Below are 20,828 nucleotides of genomic sequence, written 5' to 3' on the forward strand. Positions count from 1 at the left end.
TGCTCTTACTGTGGCAGCCATTACGCATGATCATGACTTGGCTCTGATCTGTTGGTTTGTGGATTCTTGCCCTATATTGTATTCTGTTGAATTGTTTTATATAGTCGGCCCTCCTTATCCACGGATTTTTTTATCCACGGATTCAAGCATCCACAGCCTGAAAATATTCCAGAAAAGTATAAATTCCAAATAGCAAACCTTGATTTTCCATTTTATATAAGGGACACCATTTTGCTCTGCCATTATATTTAATAGGACTTGAGCATCCACAGATTTTGTTATCCATGGGAGATCCTGGAACCAAACCCCAGCGGATAACAAGGTCCCACTGTATTTTAAGTAATAAAATAATTGTTTTATAATTGTTTAATATATTAAATTAATTGTTTTATAACTGTTTCGCAAGTGTTATTACCTGTACCCTACCCAGAAATTTCAAAATATAGGATGGGATAGAAAGGTTTTAATATAAAAAGAAATTAAGTATCATTCAGAAAGATGCATTTTGTGTACAAGCTGAGGTTCCTTTGAATATCAATCGGATATATCAGTAATTGTCACTTTGGATTTTTGTTAATATTTACCATATTGGATCATGTTAATATTTGCCACATAATTTCCTCATTATTTTGGAAGCGGCATTATGAGTTAATTCTCTACAAAATAAACAGTGGTGTAGAGGTGAATGACAATATGAATTTTAAAAAAGGAAAAAAGGAAATGTCCAAAATAATGCACAAAGAATTTCTCAATGTATGTCATGTGTATATATGGACCCCAGAGCTTCCTTGGTTTTCTTCACATGATGGCAACTTCTTATACTGCATCAGAAATGACAGTCAAAATTCTCCAGAGTTTCAGAAGCAAAGTGTCAAGTGGTATCCAAACTTCAGGTACTCTGTTACATTTCTGGAAATCCTATGAGGGTTGAGTCATATATATTACTAATGATTACATGGGATCATGCTATGAATAAAAGTATGAAGCCTCCTACAGTGACTGGTTCCTCTCTGTCATTCTGAGAGAGGCAGAGACTGTATTATTTCATTCCTATAGTATACCTAAAGAAGTGGGGCCACAAATACTGTCAGTCCTCCATAGATTCTGCATCCAGATTCAACTATCATGGATTGAAAATATTTTTTTTAAATCCAAAAAGCAAGGCGTGCTTTTGCCATTTTATATAAGGTACATCATTTTACCACAACATTGTATATAACAGGAGCTGAGCATCCATAAATGTTGGTATCCATGGGGAGGCAGTCCTGGAGCCAACCCACAGTAGATACCAAGGGCCCACTGTACCTGAAGGGGATCCTGCTCTTTAAGGGCTGCACACCTGCATGAGCCCGTCCAAGGACTGAGGTCTGTTGGAGGGCCTTCTCTCTGTATCCCACCAGTCAGAGGAATGCCTTGCAGAGGAAAGACAGCTTTCCCTGCTATGGTGACCGGACTGTGGAATGGCGGTCCGATTGACATCAATGTTGGGTTCGTTCCAGCACCAAATTAAAACATGGCCTTTGGGGCTTCAACTGATTTTCCCAAAAATGTATATGTGTGTGTGTGTTTTAAACTGTTTAAACAGTTTCAAATTGGTAAAATGTTTAATATATTTTAGCCTGTTTAATTAATTTTTGTTGTTTTGAATTTTGAATTGTTTTAAATTATTTAAATGTATGTTACTTGTACATAATCCTGAAATTCCATGAATGGAGTAAGTAACACCTGAAAATGGAAAGCAAGAGAATTCTGAAATGGCACGGTAGCAAGCATTTGTATAATATGACGCCTGACATGAGTACTTGTGACTCCTGGAATATTATTTTCAAAGAGAGAAGAGAACTCCATCCACAAATGGGTTGTAACTTCCACTCTCCCAGACAGATGCTGGAGGGACAACACACATTCTTACTGTGGAGGGACCGCTTCTTACTGTGATATTTGGGGTGGGGGCCAGGTTGTAGAAATCAGCAGACAGTTGGCAAGAAGTACAGATGAGTTACAGATGAACATGATGCCCTAATATCTAAACACAGTCTTGCAAATAAGTCTCAGGTAATGGTAGGGTCATTCAGATTTCTCTTCTGGTGTACATCTGTATACTGTGGCCCTAAATTCATTTATTCATTTAATTATTTATCTTATATCTTGTCTTTCTCCCAGCACAGCACCCAAAACAGCTTACAACAATTTAAAACAAAGTTCTGCTAAAATGTCATTTTACAGAAGTTTGTTTAAAAACTAAACAATTCTATTAAAATGACTTTTTTATTACTGTTGTTAGTGCTGTGTGCCTTCAAGTCATTTCCAACATATGGTATCCCTAAGGCAGACCTATCATGAGATTTTCTGGGATTGAGAGCGCGTGACTTGCCCAAGGTCACCCAGTGGGTTTCCATGGCCAAGTAGGGAATTGAACCCTGGATGCCAGAGTCATAGTCCAACACTCAAACCATTACACCACGCTGGCTCTCTAAGGCTGCTGCCACACTGCAGAATTAGTGCAGTTTGACACTGCTTTAACTTCCATGGTTCCATGCTATAGAAGCCGGGGATCTATCATTTGATGTGGCACCAGAGCTCACAGAGAATGCTAAATACTGTATCTCTCAAAACTAAAAAATCCCAGAATTCATTGAGCTGTGGCAGTTAAAGAGTGGCAGGGCAGAGGCAGTCTAAATTACTTTAGTTCCACTGAAATCAATGGGACTAGTTAGATTTAAATACTAATGTCAGTAGGGTCAAGACCTAATGTTTTACTTAATCAATGTCTTCTTGCTTGGGATAAAGTATTTGGTCTGTCAGCACCTGAGTTCCACCTGTCACAGTAAGAGGCTGCCAACTAGTTCCCCACCACTACCACCAGCCCCAATCTAATCAGTAAAGTATTCAGGAGAGAAAATATTCTGCGTCTCTTCAGAAACTAAAACAAAACAGAGTTTACTCTTCATGTTTGGTTTATTTTTTTCCTGATGAGAACAGCAGTAATGCTGACGATTTAAATACAAGGAGTCTTGACACTAGATATTAAGTCAGAAGATGCTATTGCATGTAAGCATTACCCGATTTTTACCTGGCACAATATTCAGTCTTAAGAAGAATGCAGTGGCTTCCAAAGTATTACTGACCTGCAGAATAAATATTACTATTTATTACTAAATAGTAGACATTACTATTTTGAGACTCAGTACTGTACCCTTTTTAAAGCAGTAGATGTAGTACAGTACTGCATGATTTTTTTTTTAAGTGCTTACCTTACTGTGTTTTTGCTGGTGCCTCGTCCTAGTATCCAAAATATGGTATGGACTTTCAGAGTCTTTGTTCAGATAATAGACAAGTCTTGAAGGCAACGTGATTTCTTTCTGGAATGCAGTGCTATGACTATTATTTCTGCTGCTGCTGCTGCTGCTGCTGCTGCTGTTAGTCTGTTGAAATGCAGTGTCTTCATCCAGCAGGACTCTTTTCATTTCTTCTGCAGTTTCATTCCAATGCAGAGCTAAGGAAGACAGGCAAGCCTATCGTGAATTCACAAAGGCACATTTTATAATAAGCATTCGGTTCCACTACATACAGTCTCACAAATCCAACATACCTGATTAAAGTGTGGGCATTTTTTCCCTGTCGTGCTTTATTTAAGGCTTTACAGAACATGATAACGCATTTTAAATATACCAAGACTCAATTTTCAAATGGAAAATCTGGTAATAATCACACTATTTTATTACCCTGTTTCTGCTGGCTTTTAATGGCAAATACCCAGTGGCTAAATATCAGCCATGTAGAAATCTACCCGTGAATGTAACGCACACAATTCAAGTCCTAAATCCATGTGCACTGAATATTAATTCCTTTTACATAAGGGCCACTATAAGTTTCCACTATAACTTTAACTGTAGCCCAAAGCACACTTACCAGAAAATCCCTATCAACTCAATAGGGCTTATTTTTGAGTAAACATGCATATATTTGTCATTTGATGGGTATCAAGCACACTGCAGACAAAATTTCAGAGTTCTCTGAATGCACAGCAACAAACCCCCCCCTTTTTTTTTTTCTGTCTGCAAAAAGGTGCATTCTGCCTGAATCAGGGCTGTAGGAATGACCCAATACCAGCAAAAGCCATCTCTACAACAACAACAACAACAACATTCCTTATTTTCTTGTAACACTGGTTTTGTGTTGAGATCCTGCAAAAACACTGGCAACCTTGAAAACCTTTGCAGTAATGTTTTTGCTTCAGTGGCACTTTTGGAAGCCCTTGCTTGCTCATCATTCTGTGTGCGTTCTCAGTGTGTTTGTAACACACATCCTAAGTGTGGTGGGGAGGGGGCGAGAAAGACAATAAGTTGAAACACTATTTTCATGTTGTCTTGCTATCTCATAAACAACATAATAGGGCTATGTGGGATGGAGGGGGAGGCAGAGAAAAAGAAGAAGGATGGAGCTGCAGTCAGGATGGGTTGTTATCCCTACTGAAGCCCAACAAGAAGGCCATTGAGACAGGGATTGCGTCAATAGCGAAACAAACCTGCGTGTAGAAGTACGTGTCTGGAAGAACTTTGTGCCTATTAGAAATCCTCTCCGCATGAGAGAAGCCCAGGATGCTGGCCTCTCAGTGGAGGCAGAAAGAGAGAGAACTGTGTTATAATAAGAGCTGCAGCAATGAGAGCCAGCCTGGCGTAGTGGTTTGAGCACTGGGCTCAAGGTTCGAATCTCAGCTTGGCCCTGTAAACCCACTGGGTGACCTTGGGGCAAGTCACACTCTCTCAGCCTCAGAGGGTGGCAGTATTAAGCCCTCTCTGAACCAGGTGACCAGAACCTCAAAGGAGGGCAAGGTGCCACAGAATGAAGAAAAACTGAGGGCATGAGCAACTAAAAGCGAAGACACTTAATACAAATGTAAAATCATGCTCCTTGGTCATGTTCCAAATAGAATTCTTCATGGACAGAAATGAAGGGCAGGCCCCAGAAAAGGAGGGCATCTGGTCACCAGCTCAGCCACATAAACCCACTGGGGGTGACCACTGAAGAATCCTGTCAAGAAAAGCCCATTATAGGTTCACTTTAGGGTTGCCATAAACTGGAAACGACTTGAAGGCACATAACAAAAACAATGTACATTCAATTCACAACTGCCATTATAAAACCTGCTTTTTAATATTCTCCATCTTTGAGCCCCCCATAAGTCAGGAATTACTTTAAAGGCACACAACAACAACAACAACAACAACAACAGAGTGAAACCCACTGGGGATGACCTTGGGTGAGTCACACTCTCTCAGCCTCAGAGGATGACAAAGGGAAAACTCCTCTGAAGAATCTTGCCAAGAAAGCCCCAGGATGGGTTCAGCCATCTTTGACCCCCCCCCCAATAAGTCAGAAATGATTTTTAAGGCACACAACAACAACTGAGTGTGTGGTCTGCGACAACCACAAGGGGAGAGGCACAACCTGGACCCGGAGGAGGAGGAGACATCAAAGGTCGGTCTCCCCTTTGCGACTCAAAGGACTCTGGGTTCGAATCCCAGCCACTGGGGGTGACCTTGGGAAAGTCACACTCTCTCAGCCTCAGAGGGCAGCCAATATGGCAAAACCTCCTCCAAACCAATCTTGCCTAGGAAACCTTACGGTCTGAAAGGACTTGGAGGCACAGCAACACACACACACACCCCACCAAGGGGCTGAGAAGACTGAGACGAGGCTAAGGGTTCGAATCCAGGAATGAAGAGGTGAATAAGCGAAGGTTAGCTGGGTCAGGAGGGGGCAATGTTAAGGGTCCATCTCCCCCTTCACCCCAAGCCTCTGCTCTATGATATATTTTATTATATATAATAAAATAATATATAACATATAATATATAAAATATAACAGAAATAATACACAATATATAATATATACAATAAAATATACAAAATAATATTTAATATAGAACATATAAAATATAATATATAAAATAACATATGATGTATAATATATAAAATATAATATATAAAATAAAATACTGTGATACATAAAATATAATATATAAGATAAAATAATAAATAATGTGTAATATATATATATATATAATATATAAAATAAAATGAAATGAAATAATATATAAAATATATGAAATAAAATAACATGAGGTAAAATATATAAAATTTAGTATATAAAATAAAATAATACATAATATATAATATATATATAATATATAAAATGAAATGAAATATAAAATAAAATATAAAATAAATATATAAAATAAAGTAACATATGAGGCATAATATATAAAATTTAGTATATAAAATAAAATAATACATGATACATAATATATATATATATATATAATATGTAAAATAAAATAATAAATTATGTATAATGTATATAATATAAAATAAAATATATAAGATAAAATAACATATGAGGTATGATATACAATATGTAAAATAAAACAATATATTGTATGTAATGTATAATACATGCAATAAAGTATTATATGATCTTGTATTGTATACTGTGCTCGCAGACCCGTTGTCCATTTCTGTCAGTATGATTTTGACCCTGGTCCCCTTCCTAGCCCTGACCAAATGCAAAGGCGAGGGACCACTTGGAGAAGAAACAAACCAGAGAGCATTCTTATTAGCAGATCCATCCCCCGATGAACCCAGCCTGTCTCTCTCTCTCGGTGTCTCACCGTTGTCCGCAGTGACCCCGGAGTCCTGGGGGCATCCCGGGCAGAAGAGGAGCAGCAGCAGCAGGGCCAGGAAGCCCAGGCGGGAGGAGGAGGAGGCGGGGGAGGGCGAGGGGCCTCCGGGGCCAGAGCAGAGGGGCTGCTGCTGGTGCTGCAGAGGACCGCTCCTTCCAGGCGGCTTCATGGCTCATCGCTTCTCCCGGCGAAGGAGGAGGAAAGGGAAGGGAAGGGAAGGCGTCTCGCTTGAACTCTTTTGAGGTGGAGCCAAAGGGAGGGAAGGAGGGAGGGAGGCAGGGAGAGAGGGGGAGGAGGAAGAGGATGCTGCTCACAATCGGGGCTCCATTTCCCTCTCAGAGAGAGAGAGAGGGAGAGGTGCCGTCCGCTGCTCCTGCTGCTGCTGCTGCTGCTGCCGCCCTAATAAACAGGAGGAGCGCCGGCGCGCGAGACAGACCAGACCAGGCACGCGCCGGAAACTAGTCTGCGCGCGCGCGCGCGCTTATACAAGAAGGATGCCTCAGCACTGTGAGCAGCAGCAGCAGCAGCAGGGCACGCTCCTTTTAGGACGACGACGTCGACGACGTTTGTTCTTTCTCTGCTGCTCTTCGGGGGTCTCGCGCTTCTCCCTCCCTTTCACTCCTCCTCCTCCTCCTCCTCCTCCTCGCGCGTTCGGTGACGTAGGCAGGAGCACCGCCGCGCGCGCGAGACCATTCGCCCCCTCCCGCCGCGCTCGCGAGCACCCCTTTGGCCCCTTAGGACTCAGTCAGAGGGGCCCCGCGTGAGCGCGCCTGGAGAGCCAGGCATTGGAGAATAACCAGGGAGAGGGAAGGAAGGGCTGCGTCCTCTCCTGGAATACTGTACACAAGCACACACACACACACAGAGTACACCTATATAGTACACATACACACAGAGTACACCTATATAGTACACACACACACACAGAGTACACCTATATAGTACACACACACAGAGTACACCTATATAGTACACACACACACAGAGTACACCTATATAGTACACACACACACAGAGTACACCTATATAGTACACACACACACAGAGTACACCTATATAGTACACACACACACACAGAGTACACCTATATAGTACACACACACACACACACACAGTACACCTATATAGTACACACACACACACACACAGTACACCTATATAGTACACACACACACACACAGTACACCTATATAGTACACACACACACACACAGTACACCTATATAGTACACACACACACACAGAGTACACCTATATAGTACACACACACACAGAGTACACCTATATAGTACACACACACACACAGAGTACACCTATATAGTACACACACACACAGAGTACACCTATATAGTACACACACACACACAGAGTACACCTATATAGTACACACACACACAGAGTACACCTATATAGTACACACACACACAGAGTACACCTATATAGTACACACACACACAGAGTACACCTATATAGTACACACACACACAGAGTACACCTATATAGTACACACACACACAGAGTACACCTATATAGTACACACACACACAGAGTACACCTATATAGTACACACACACAGAGTACACCTATATAGTACACACACACACAGAGTACACCTATATAGTACACACACACAGAGTACACCTATGTAGTACACACACACACACAGAGTACACCTATATAGTACACACACACACAGAGTACACCTATATAGTACACACACACACACACAGAGTACACCTATATAGTACACACACACACAGTACACCTATATAGTACACACACACACAGAGTACACCTATATAGTACACACACACACAGAGTACACCTATATAGTACACACACACACAGAGTACACCTATATAGTACACACACACAGAGAGTACACCTATATAATACACACACACACAGTACACCTATATAGTACACACACAAACAGTACACCTATATAGTACACACACACACAGAGTACACCTATATAGTACACACACACAGAGTACACCTATATAGTACACACACACACAGTACACCTATATAGTACACACACACACAGTACACCTATATAGTACACACACACAGAGTACACCTATATAGTACACACACACACAGAGTACACCTATATAGTACACACACACACACAGAGTACACCTATATAGTACACACACACACACAGAGTACACCTATATAGTACACACACACACAGAGTACACCTATATAGTACACACACACACAGTACACCTATATAGTACACACACACACAGAGTACACCTATATAGTACACACACACACAGAGTACACCTATATAGTACACACACACACAGTACACCTATATAGTACACACACACACACACAGAGTACACCTATATAGTACACACACACACAGAGTACACCTATATAGTACACACACACACACACAGAGTACACCTATATAGTACACACACACACACACAGTACACCTATATAGTACACACACACACAGAGTACACCTATATAGTACACACACACACAGAGTACACCTATATAGTACACACACACACACAGAGTACACCTATATAGTACACACACACACAGTACACCTATATAGTACACACACACACAGAGTACACCTATATAGTACACACACACACACAGAGTACACCTATATAGTACACACACACACACAGAGTACACCTATATAGTACACACACACACACAGTACACCTATATAGTACACACACACACAGTACACCTATATAGTACACACACACACAGTACACCTATATAGTACACACACACACACAGAGTACACCTATATAGTACACACACACACAGAGTACACCTATATAGTACACACACACACACACAGAGTACACCTATATAGTACACACACACACAGAGTACACCTATATAGTACACACACACACAGTACACCTATATAGTACACACACACACACAGAGTACACCTATATAGTACACACACACACACACAGTACACCTATATAGTACACACACACACAGTACACCTATATAGTACACACACACACAGTACACCTATATAGTACACACACACACAGTACACCTATATAGTACACACACACACACAGAGTACACCTATATAGTACACACACACACAGAGTACACCTATATAGTACACACACACACACAGAGTACACCTATATAGTACACACACACACAGAGTACACCTATATAGTACACACACACACAGAGTACACCTATATAGTACACACACACACACAGAGTACACCTATATAGTACACACACACACAGAGTACACCTATATAGTACACACACACACAGTACACCTATATAGTACACACACACACAGAGTACACCTATATAGTACACACACACACACAGAGTACACCTATATAGTACACACACACACACACAGAGTACACCTATATAGTACACACACACACACACACACACAGTACACCTATATAGTACACACACACACACAGTACACCTATATAGTACACACACACACAGAGTACACCTATATAGTACACTCACACACACAGAGTACACCTATATAGTACACACACACACAGAGTACACCTATATAGTACACACACACACAGTACACCTATGTAGTACACACACACACACACACAGTACACCTATATAGTACACACACACACACACATATAGGTGTACTCTGTGTGTGTGTGTGTGTGTGTGTGTGTGTATATATATATATATATATATATATATATATGTCTCTCGCTGGCTTTCCACTCTCCACCAAATGCATCTGACTGAGGAAGTAGACTGAAGCCTAGGGAAACTCATACTGCCCATTTCTTTCTTTCAGCCAGTCAGTCTCAAAGGGGCCACCAGACCTCTCAGTCACTACATCATCATCATCATCTTCATCATCATATGCATCTGAGGAAGTAGCCTTTAATCTAGGAAAGCTGCTGCCAACTTTTTTTTTCAGTTTCAAAGGCTCTACATTAATAATAATAATAACAACAACAATACCAAATGCATCTGGGGAAATAGCCTTAACTCTTGGAATAGTCATGCTGCCAATTCATCAGTCAGTCTCAAAGGGGCTCCAAGATCTACGTACTGATTCTGCCGATATCATGGCTATATCTTTGATATAAACTTAAGGTCTGGGTCCTCAACCAACTCAAGGAGGCTGGCCCCATGTGGCCAGGCATCTCCTCCTCGTCCTCCTTTTCCAGGACCTGTCCTCCATTTCGGCCTCCAGGAGGAATTCCACAATATGTACTCTCATTTGGAGCATGACCAAGAAGCATCGATTTACATTAATGTGGCTGCTTTTAGCTCTTATTGGGACATGTCCTCCCCCTTTTTTCCCCCCTGGAATGTCCTCCATTTGGAGCATGGCTAACTAAGAAGCATGGGTTTACATTTCTCTGAGAGTTGTTGGGCTGCTATGTCCTTTTGTTTGGCCATGGCCTCCATTTTAATGGACCGCTTTTCTATGCTTTTAATTGTACTGTTATTTTAATACTCTGAGCCATTTTATATAAGGGACTAAATTACAGGGGGAACAGATGTCCTCACTGCCAAGGAGGATGAGGCACCGCAAAATAGAGGGCATTCGAGCAGAATGGAGGACGTGACCAAATAAAAGCTACAAACACTCATATGAATGTAAATGCATGCTTCTTAGTCATGCTCAAAATGAGAGGACGCTGTGAAATTCATCCTAGAAGGCTGAAATGGAAGACAACTCTTGGAAAAGGAGGATGTCTGATCACCCTGAAGGGACACAATTTCACTGTACCATTGTATGTAATGGGACTTGAGCATCTACGGATTTGGGAACCAAACCCCAGCAAATACCAAGCACTTGCTGTATTAATTCTATTCTATTAGATTAGACGTACGCCAACAATTAATTTTGAAGTGCATATCGAAGACATACATAGTTCAGCCTACTTTATCGTTTACTAATATGGGTAATGCAGACAGTGTATATTGGTTTTAGTATATGTTTTATTGTTGCTGGATGAGGCTTTTAAATGTTTAAGCAACAAATGAAGGAATGGATGAAAATGGACAGGGATGGCCCAGTTACATTGCTTGGCAGTAGATTAAAGATAGACAAAATAATTTCTTCACATAATACGTAATAATCCAGGCATCGAATTTCCTCCCAAAGGGCATGGTGATGCTCATTTGATGGCTGTAAAAGAAGCTTGTGCCAATTCATGTCTTGCGACCACCAGCAGATATACCAAGGGCCCACTGACCTGTATTAAGGGACACAATCTCAAACCTCCTCCGTCTATTACTGCTCTTGCTTACCAGCCCTTCTGAGTTGGCTTCAGACCTATAAAATATTATCTCCCCCGCCCCCCATTTCCTTCCTCTCCTCTACAAAATATATCCGGGGTAGATGTGTTAGGGCTGTAGCAAAGTGCAATAATATCCAAAATTGATAAAACAGTGATATTTTTATGGGGCCAACGGAAATGCACAAAATAAACGATGCAAGCTTTCAGAGATCCACTGGATTCTCCATCACGCAAAGGTGTTAAAAAGCATACCATCTTTGCCTGATGAAGAAGCCAGCGGAGCTTTGAAAGCTTGTGACATGTTTCTTTTTGGTTGGTCCAATAAAGGTACCACTGTTTTGTGGATTTGGTATGTATTATACTTTCACAGCCCTCTCCTCTGTGCCTCATTTCTCAGCAAGCTCTTCACTAGTTCCCAAGAAGTGGACAAATAATTAGAAACTCATGCCACACAAGGAATGAATTAATGAGGGAAGAGGTTGAACTGTAGAGGAAATTGTTTCATAACCCAAGGAATTATTAGGAAAAGAGACTAACAAACTGGACTGGACTAGATTAGGTATTACAGATTTTGTTTTCTCATTTCTCTGGAATACATGAACACCCTACCTTTTCTCATTCAAAAAAAATCTTACTCAGGGAAGCTAATAAGTAAATACAAAATTATTTTTGTGCATAAGCAACCTACACTTTCCAATCTAAGGAGTTTATCACACAGAGGAAATTGAGAGTTTATCCCGTGAATATCCCGGAAAAAACCCTCACCATTATGTGTAACAATTTCACACGACGTCACTCAAAACCCAGCATTAAAGTGGTCACAAAGGCCTGTTACAGACTGCCAAAATAAAGCTGCTTCGGGTCTCTTTGGAGGCATGCTATTTAAATGACGCATGGGTCCTAAGAGTCCGGAGGTCATGCCAAAGCCACACTCCATTCCTAAGCACTGGAGTGCAGCTTTGGTGCAGCTTCCGGATTCTTAGGATGCATGCATCATTTAAACAGCATACCTCCAAAGAGACCCGAAGCAGCTTTATTTTAGCAGTCTGTAACAGGCCAAAGAAGCATTAATGCACATCTTTTTACTTTTTGCATTTCAGTGACAATGCGGTTCCAATATCATTTTATTTGAGCAATTGCATGTGATACTCACGCGATTACTTGCCATTTCTGCTTTATTAGCGGGATGCTTTAAATGCACTTTAATGTCAAAATTAGCCCCATTGTGATAAACTCCTAAGTCTGTGAATGATGGAAAGAGCTCGCTGAATGAAGAGGTGGACCATAGGATCCTTCTGTTAAGGTGATTGCAAATTGTATAAATGTATAGCATAATAAAGATATGTTAGATGCAGATGAGTGCTTCTATGCATTTTCCACCCTCATTTCATAGCTACAGTTGTGGGAGAAGCAGCATCTACTGAAATTCTCCCTTCAAGAGAGTTAATAAAAACTACAGAAGCAGACTGCTTTATAGCCTACTTTATGTTGGCCCCGTGTCTATGGATCTCTGCTCTTATCGCTTTCTGTATGGTCCCTGCAGTGGACGCCTTCAGATGAGCTCAAAAGACTCATTTTGTTTGGGGACTATTTTTCTCAAGGTTTTAATGCTATGTTTTTGCTATTGATTTTGTCTGCTCTAAATTGTTAATGGTTTTTATGTTAGATCTGGTCTGTTTATTGACTACAAGCTGCTGCTGCTGCTGTTGCTGTTTTTAAACCAAATTCCAGCAAAACAGCAAACCTTTTAAAACAGCAGTTTAAGAGGCTTGAATTCATCTAAAGTTTTGTTATTGTTTTATTGTGTGCTTTTTGCAAGCCTCTCTTAGGGCTTTAAAACTGGCCCTAAAATCCCTGGATAAATAACTAGCTTATGAAGCTGGTGAGTATGTTTCCTGTTGTACAGAACCGAAAAACTGAGGCTATGAACGTAAACGTTGCTCAAGGTTGCATAATAAATCTAGGACAGATGCCAGACTTGAACCCAGATTCACACAGGCTCAGGCTTCTCTGCACACTAAACCACAAAACAGAAGAAAGCAATGGATGTCACTTTTGTTGCAAGGTCTGTCCTTAAATGACACAGTTTCCTAATTAATGTCACATTTTTAAATTCCCTTGCAGCTCAGTAATCATACCTGGAATTAGTTCAAAGCTCATATTGTTTGGGGTGTGGTCAAAAGAAGAAGAAAAAGACAGGCGGTGCCCTACAGACGCATGTATCTATATTTGTGGTGTTCTTCTGCCTTGGGGCTCCCTGCCACCGTCCCTCCCATAGACTGCCATGATTGATTTAATGAGTTGATTTATTGCTAGATGTTTGCTTTTTGATCAGCTACCTTCTCCTAGCCATGCATTGTGATCACAGAGATACGGCTGAAGGGACAGCTGATTCTGTCTTTAAGTAAGGAGTTGGGTTAAATAGATTTTTGGCCCCACCTTCAAATTTGTGCAGGAAGCCTTTGAGTAGGGGCCCAAACAGACAGGCCAAAATAAAGCTGCTTTGGGTAACTTTGGAGGTATGCTGTTTAAGTGCCATGTGCATCTTAAGAGGCCAGAAGCTGCGCCAAAGCTGCGCTCCAGTCCTTAGGATTGGAGCATGGCTTTGGCGTGACTTCTGGCCTCTTAAGATGCATGCATCATTTAAAAAGCATATCTCCAAAGTGACCAGAAGCAGCTTTATTTTGGCCTGTCTGTTCAGGCCCTATATATCATAGGATCTTACCAAATTCAACCATGCAACAACATTTTTAATTAATTTCCTTTCTAGCCTTTGTTTACTGTGCAGAAAACCTCTCTCTTTAATGGGGGAATAAATTTAGACTAAACGGTCCTGTTTGTTGTGTTCTGTGCCTTCGTTTCCGACTTATGGCGACCCTAAGGTGAACCTGTCATGCCAAGTTTCTTGCCATTGCCATCTTCTGAGGCTGAGAGGGTGTGACTTGCCCAGTGGATTTACATGGCTGAGTTGAGATTCAAAATCATAGTCTGCCACACTGGGTTTCAAAGGGCCCTATGACAGAAGTTTTTAAAAAACAGTGCTTCCTGAGGAAAACCCGTATTTCATTGGCTTTAAATGTGTGCTACAAAGATGGATCTGCTCAGCTGGGCTGAACTGGCATGGATGCACCAGAAGTGCCAACTGAGCATAGGAATGTTAGCTGTCAGTGCTCTATAGCTCCTTTAAGTCCTCCCCACTCTTTCCTACTGCCACCCAGCACTTTCAGAAAGAGCTACCAATGTGATGAATATTTGAAAAGATAAATTTAGCTTCAAAGAAACGCCATGAGTTGTCTGTTCTTTGTTCTCAAAGCAATGGCTACAGGAATCAGGAAACGTTTCAGGAGCATCAGCTTTAGAGAAAAACAGACTGTATTGCTGTAAACACTTCTGTAGCATCCTAAAATAGATGTTTCTGTTTGGGTCAGAGCTCACAAAATAATGCTTCTCCAACATCACTACCACATCCTTGCAGTGCCATCCAGGGGAACTTTTTCAGCTGGTATATGGGCTTCTCCACTTTAGCCAGCAATGTAATATTATAAATGCTTTGCAGGGCTTCTTTGGCCCTGGAGAATAAAATCACTTGCATCCATTGCAGAAAGAGAACGTTTCTCTTGCTTGCAGATATGCTGCTGAGTACATCCATTCACCTGGACTTGCACCCTTAGGACTCAAGAATACATTCATAGCCACCCCTCTTGGAGAAAAGGCAGAATATAAATATAAATTATTTAAGGTGATGATGGATAGAAAGTCATCTAGCCCCATGTTGTGGGATTGTTTTGAACTGCAGAGTCTGGAAAATATGGAAGCATTTGGAGAGTGTAGACTGCCACCGGTTTGCTTGATCCCTGCCCATCCAGGATGACAACATAAAGCATGAAACAGTTGATCCTAGTTGCCCTGAGAGAACTGTACTCTAAAATAAATCTTTCCACACATAAAATAATAGACTTAGAGGAGACCGCTAGGGCCATCTTGTCCAACCCCTGCCATGCAGGAACTCACAGTCAAAATCCCCCAACAGACGGCCATCCAGCCTCTGAAGACTTCCAAAGAAGGAGACTCCACAAGTCTTTGAGGGAGCATGTTCCACTATTGAACAGCTCTTACTATCAGGAATTTTCTCCTAATGTTTAGGTGGAATCTCTTTTCCTGTAGCTTGAATCTGTTGCTCTGTGTCCTACATTCTGGAGCAACAGCTTGTTCTGTCCTCAATATGATATCCCTTCAAATATTTAAACAGGGTTATCCTGTCACCCCTTAACCTTTTCTTCTGCAGGGTAAACATACCCTGCTCTCTAAGTCACACCTCATAAGAAATGGTTTCCAGAGCCTTCATCATTTTGGTCTCCCTCCTCTGAATAAGCTCCAGCTTGCCAACATCCTTTTTGAATTGTGGTGCCCAACACATGTCACAATAACACCAATTATCCACTGGTGACATATATGCACTTTTTGGAGAACATGCTTGAGTTAGGTGGCTGGTAACTTCAGGCATTGCTGGTGGGGGTCAGTTTTCTGATATGAATGCCATTTGATTTCTGGCTAGCTTTTGGCACTCAAACATTTGGTTTCCCTGATGGGTGGCCTATGTTGAGAGAAGAACAGGGGCTGGTTAGTTCTCTACGGCCTCTTTTTGGTGTAAATGAACTTTATATCCTGGAGGAACTAAGATGGGGATTGCATGCATGTATTTCAGTGGCTGCTTTTGTACTCAGATGGCCACTTCCAGGAGGTGATGCTGGAAGAATACTATTTTGCCCTGGGAACTTTTTTATGTGTTCTGCAGTCTCATAATTTGTCTTCCTTGTTCTCAACATAAATCTGCTGGCTGAAGTCATCTGGAGATGTGGGCTATAATCTGTGTCTCTTTGGGATGGGGTAAACAGCAGAAATCTGACATGAGGAAATCATCTCATTCAAGATGTGGGAAGCCAGCATTAAAAATTATCTTGGCTACAGCACTTTCTGAACACTTTCCAAGGACAGCTCCATATGGGTTTCACTGCAAGTAGTCTGATCGGGATGTAACTGAGGCATTTGTAACTGTGGCCAGATCTGCTTACTCTAGGAATTGTAGAGCTGGGCAACGGCACACCTAGCTACAGCAGTTTGCTGGCTCTTCAGGAGCATCCATAGACTACTACCTGCTTTTTCAGGAGGAGTTCACTCTTGTCCCAAGAAAGTTGTACTCCCAAGCCAGCACTTGTATGGACCCATAGTACTTCTGACTTATCTGGATCAAGCCCTAACTTGTTAACTTACATCTGACAACTCTTATAACACTGAAGATAAGAAAGGTGTTGTATGAAACAGCCCTTTGAGATCTCCAGTGTCTTAATTTGGGAAGCTTGCAACCACGGTGGCTATTACTGTATCTGATAATGGCCCTGGCATCAACTACTCCCTGGCACTTACAATCAGGCTGAAACCATTGGAAGGCAAACCAAGGGCTGGACACTTTCAGTGTTCAGTTGGAACAGTGTGTCTGCAGTAAACAAAGCAATAAAGCTTGGCCAGGGAAGGAATGGGTTCTACTCTAAGTTATCCAACTGTAGCTGTGTGTGCTTATGTACAACAGGCAAGGCAAACAGCTGCCTCCAGAATCACATATTGTGCATGTATAAAGTGCAAAACAAAGAAAATAGGAAAGCAGATTAGCCTGCCTTACCAGCTCCCCTGGCATGTTGAAAAAACACAGCTTACAGCTTTGCCACCAAAATGGAAATCATGAGAAAACTGGAGGGTATTGAAAGAAAGAAATCATCCCAGGATCGATTTTGGAAGAGGCTTTCAGGTGATCTCTAGAAGATGTTTTTGTTTACTTACACTAGGCTGACCTGACTTGTTTTTTTTCCCTATTTCACATATGCATGATGTTAATTTTGAATAACAAGCTTGCTGAAACACGTTGAGTTGCTCTTCTTTTCTGTTCTGTAGGAACCTATCACAGTTCTTTCCATGTTATTTCTACCTCTGGAACCAAAGTTTCTGTTAAAGACGTAATGCCCATGAGCATGTCTACTTTGTTAACTGCATTGCAATCTGCACACAGATTTATGTGTGTACAAATGGGCTGATGAAAGTGATTTCCCCCAATGGCAGCTCCTGAAAATGATACAGAAGGGAGTGGGAAGCCTTGTGAAATGGGAAAGTGGTCTTGAGTAGTGCAGGGAAATATTCCCATGGATTTTAGCCCTTGCAAATAACTCATAGTAACTTTTTAGTTTCTCAACAGTTCTATTATGTAGCGAGTGGACTCATTGTTGCTCACTTGCCCAGAATCACCCTGTCTGACTCTATACTCACATATCTGGAAATAAGCCCCATTATATTCATATTCTCCCAGCCTCAGAAGAAGGCAATGGCAAATCTCCTCTGAAGAAATCTTACCAAGAAAACCCCATGATACATTCACCTGAGGGTCACCATAAATTGGAAATGACTTAAAGGCACACAGCAATGACAAACTCAGTGGACATATTTCACTAAGCATGTATAGACCTATGGATCCAGGACAAAGGTTTCTTATTTCCACATCTAATATTCTAGATATTTGTTATACCATGGTCAATGTGCTAGCACAGTAAGAACTTATATATGCTACTTGAACAAGTTACAGTTTTCACCTGGTCATTCAGACAGTGTTCTTCCGCGAAGTCTTATCTCTCTTGAGGAATCTCCAGCCATCAGCATTAATCAAATGGAATAGCCCTAACAAGATCTTTTAAAATAATAATAATAATATGCAATTTCTGACAAGGAAGTTAATTGATTCCAGTCAAGTGAGAAGTAACAAGGATGCCCATGAAATATTTAAGGTTAACTGGGACAAAATGGAATTCTCTTCTTAATGGTGGGGAGGTTTCATGTCCTGCGGGAGTTAGGATCAATATGCTTTCTTCCTACTTCAGAAGGCAGAATGAGCAGATGAAAAATCTATTCTCAATTGTAGTAACTCCTGTTTCTAGATACACCAACCAAGACGCCAGTGTCCCCCACTTCTCTTATTTTAAAACTTAACATTAATGCTTATTTTAATGTTAAACTTTTCCTAAATGGAAAAGCAGGGAAATGCTAAGCCCTAAAACTATAACCATTTCAAAGTAGGAAATTTACTTTTATAGATTTTTGGAACCTGCATAGCTTTGTGTGGCTTATTCTTAATTTAAATGTTTAATTGCAGGAGGTTTTTATTTTATTTTAATGTGGAGAAAACTAAGGAAATCAGCAATATCAGCATTATGACTGTAAGTCTTCTGACTATATCTGAGAAAGAAATTTCATGCTAGACTGGCACCATTTCTTAGTGGAAGCTGTAAGGCATTTGCTGTAAGACCTGACAACATAAATGCTGTGAAGGCATTATAAGCAGTGTGTATTTTAAATCATGACAGTCCAATAGCCATAACCCTAATGAGAGTCCCTAAAATGCTCACATACTGTTGATCTATATGAATAAGCCAGCACCAGCAGGTTTCACCACCAGCTTGAGCAGGTCTTTTGTAAAGCTGCTTGTTCTTGTTGTTGCTGTGTGCCTTCAAGTCATTTCCAGCCTATGATTACCCTAAGGTGAACCTATCACAGGGTTTTCTTAGAAATATTTGTTCAGTGGGGGTTTGCCTTTCACTTTCCTTTGAGGCTGAGAGATCTAATTTGCCTAAGGTCACCTATTGGGTTTCTATGGCCAGGTGGGGATATGGACCCTGGTTGGTGGCTCTCTTTGTAAAGCTAATGAGGCTAACATTCACATGAAAGTGGAACCAGGCTCCCTTCTTCACCCCTGAAGTGCAAAGGTTCAGGATGCGTTCAGACCCCCACTGAGCATGCACAAGGGTCCCAATTCCAATCAAGTTAAATCCGCATGGTATGTCCTGGTGTGATAATACAATATGCACTCACTCTACTTTGCTTGAATCTGCATCATGTGACTTGCTTGGAATCGAACTGAGACTGCTTTCCCCTCCATTCGGAAAGGCAACCAGGTGTGGTAAAACATCATGTTTTAATGTGAATTCGCATTGCTAGATAGGAGTGACTCTGAATCTGGTGTGAAAAAAATCACTTTTCACGTTGCTAGAACAGGAGTGACTGCAGATCTGAGCTGCAAACCCCCTACATGTGATAAGGGCCTAAGTCAGTTTGGAGATTCCCCTCCCCATCCCTAAAGCTGCAAATAAGACATTTGGTAAAACTTTCAACCCATGAGAACTATGAGTAGAACTCAGCAGCATAGTTTGTTCATGCGATGGCATGGACTCTTATTGGAAAATGTTGTTTGATTTATTGGATGTTTGTTGAGAGAGAGAAGAGAATGGAATATTGGAGTGAATACTGATTAGTGGAATGACTGAGATTTGTATAAGGTTAGTGAACAACAATTGGAGGGTGGCATTTAGACCGTTGTTACTTACCGTATATACTCAACTGTAAGTCGAGAAATTGACCCTAAACTTCTGGGTAGACTTATATAAGGGTCAATACAGCAGTAGTGCTTAGAAAGTTCCTAAAGCAAGCAAGCCTGATGCCCCAATCTCCATTTAACACCAATTACTTCCCCCTTGAGTCCATTTTGCAAAACCCAGCTTCCTATGGAAACAACTCTCCATTTAAAACCATCTCTCCAGTCCATTTTGCAAGACCTGGCTTCCTATGGGGAAAAAAAACCTCCCCATTTAAAACCATCTCTCCAATCCATTTTGCAAGACCTAGCTTCCTATGGAAACAACTCTCCATTTTAAACCATTTGCTTCCCTTTCTCAATCCGATGTTAAAACTTCTCCTCCAGCACCTGGGAATCGGTTGGGAGAAGTCCAGAGAAGGAGAAGGAGGGATGGAAGTGGTATTTCCCCCTTTCCATCCTTC

General features: G+C 41.1%; 1 protein-coding gene across 6 annotated transcripts in view; it reads right to left on the reverse strand.

Annotated features, from left to right (window-relative positions):
* The window catches only part of ADAM23 (ADAM metallopeptidase domain 23), a 115,651-nt gene extending 108,932 nt beyond the window's left edge, over positions 1-6,719 (reverse strand). For 5 of the 6 annotated variants that reach the window (XM_089519316.1, XM_089519318.1, XM_089519320.1 and 2 more), the window contains exons 1-2: positions 6,674-6,714; positions 3,255-3,496 (exon numbers count right to left, since the gene is read on the reverse strand). In XM_089519316.1, coding sequence (XP_089375442.1) covers positions 3,255-3,467 — 213 coding nt within the window. In that variant the 5' untranslated portion in view covers positions 3,468-3,496; positions 6,674-6,714. Of the gene's footprint in view, positions 1-3,254; positions 3,497-6,673 lie in introns of all 6 variants that reach the window. The other variant, XM_089519322.1, reaches the window with a different exon arrangement.
* Positions 6,720-20,828: the final 14,109 nt, after the last annotated feature.

This window comes from Sceloporus occidentalis, unplaced genomic scaffold (assembly GCF_023333645.1).
Source record: "Sceloporus occidentalis isolate IW3139 unplaced genomic scaffold, rSceOcc1.0.p SCAF_4, whole genome shotgun sequence".
Classification (NCBI taxonomy): domain Eukaryota; kingdom Metazoa; phylum Chordata; class Lepidosauria; order Squamata; family Phrynosomatidae; genus Sceloporus; species Sceloporus occidentalis.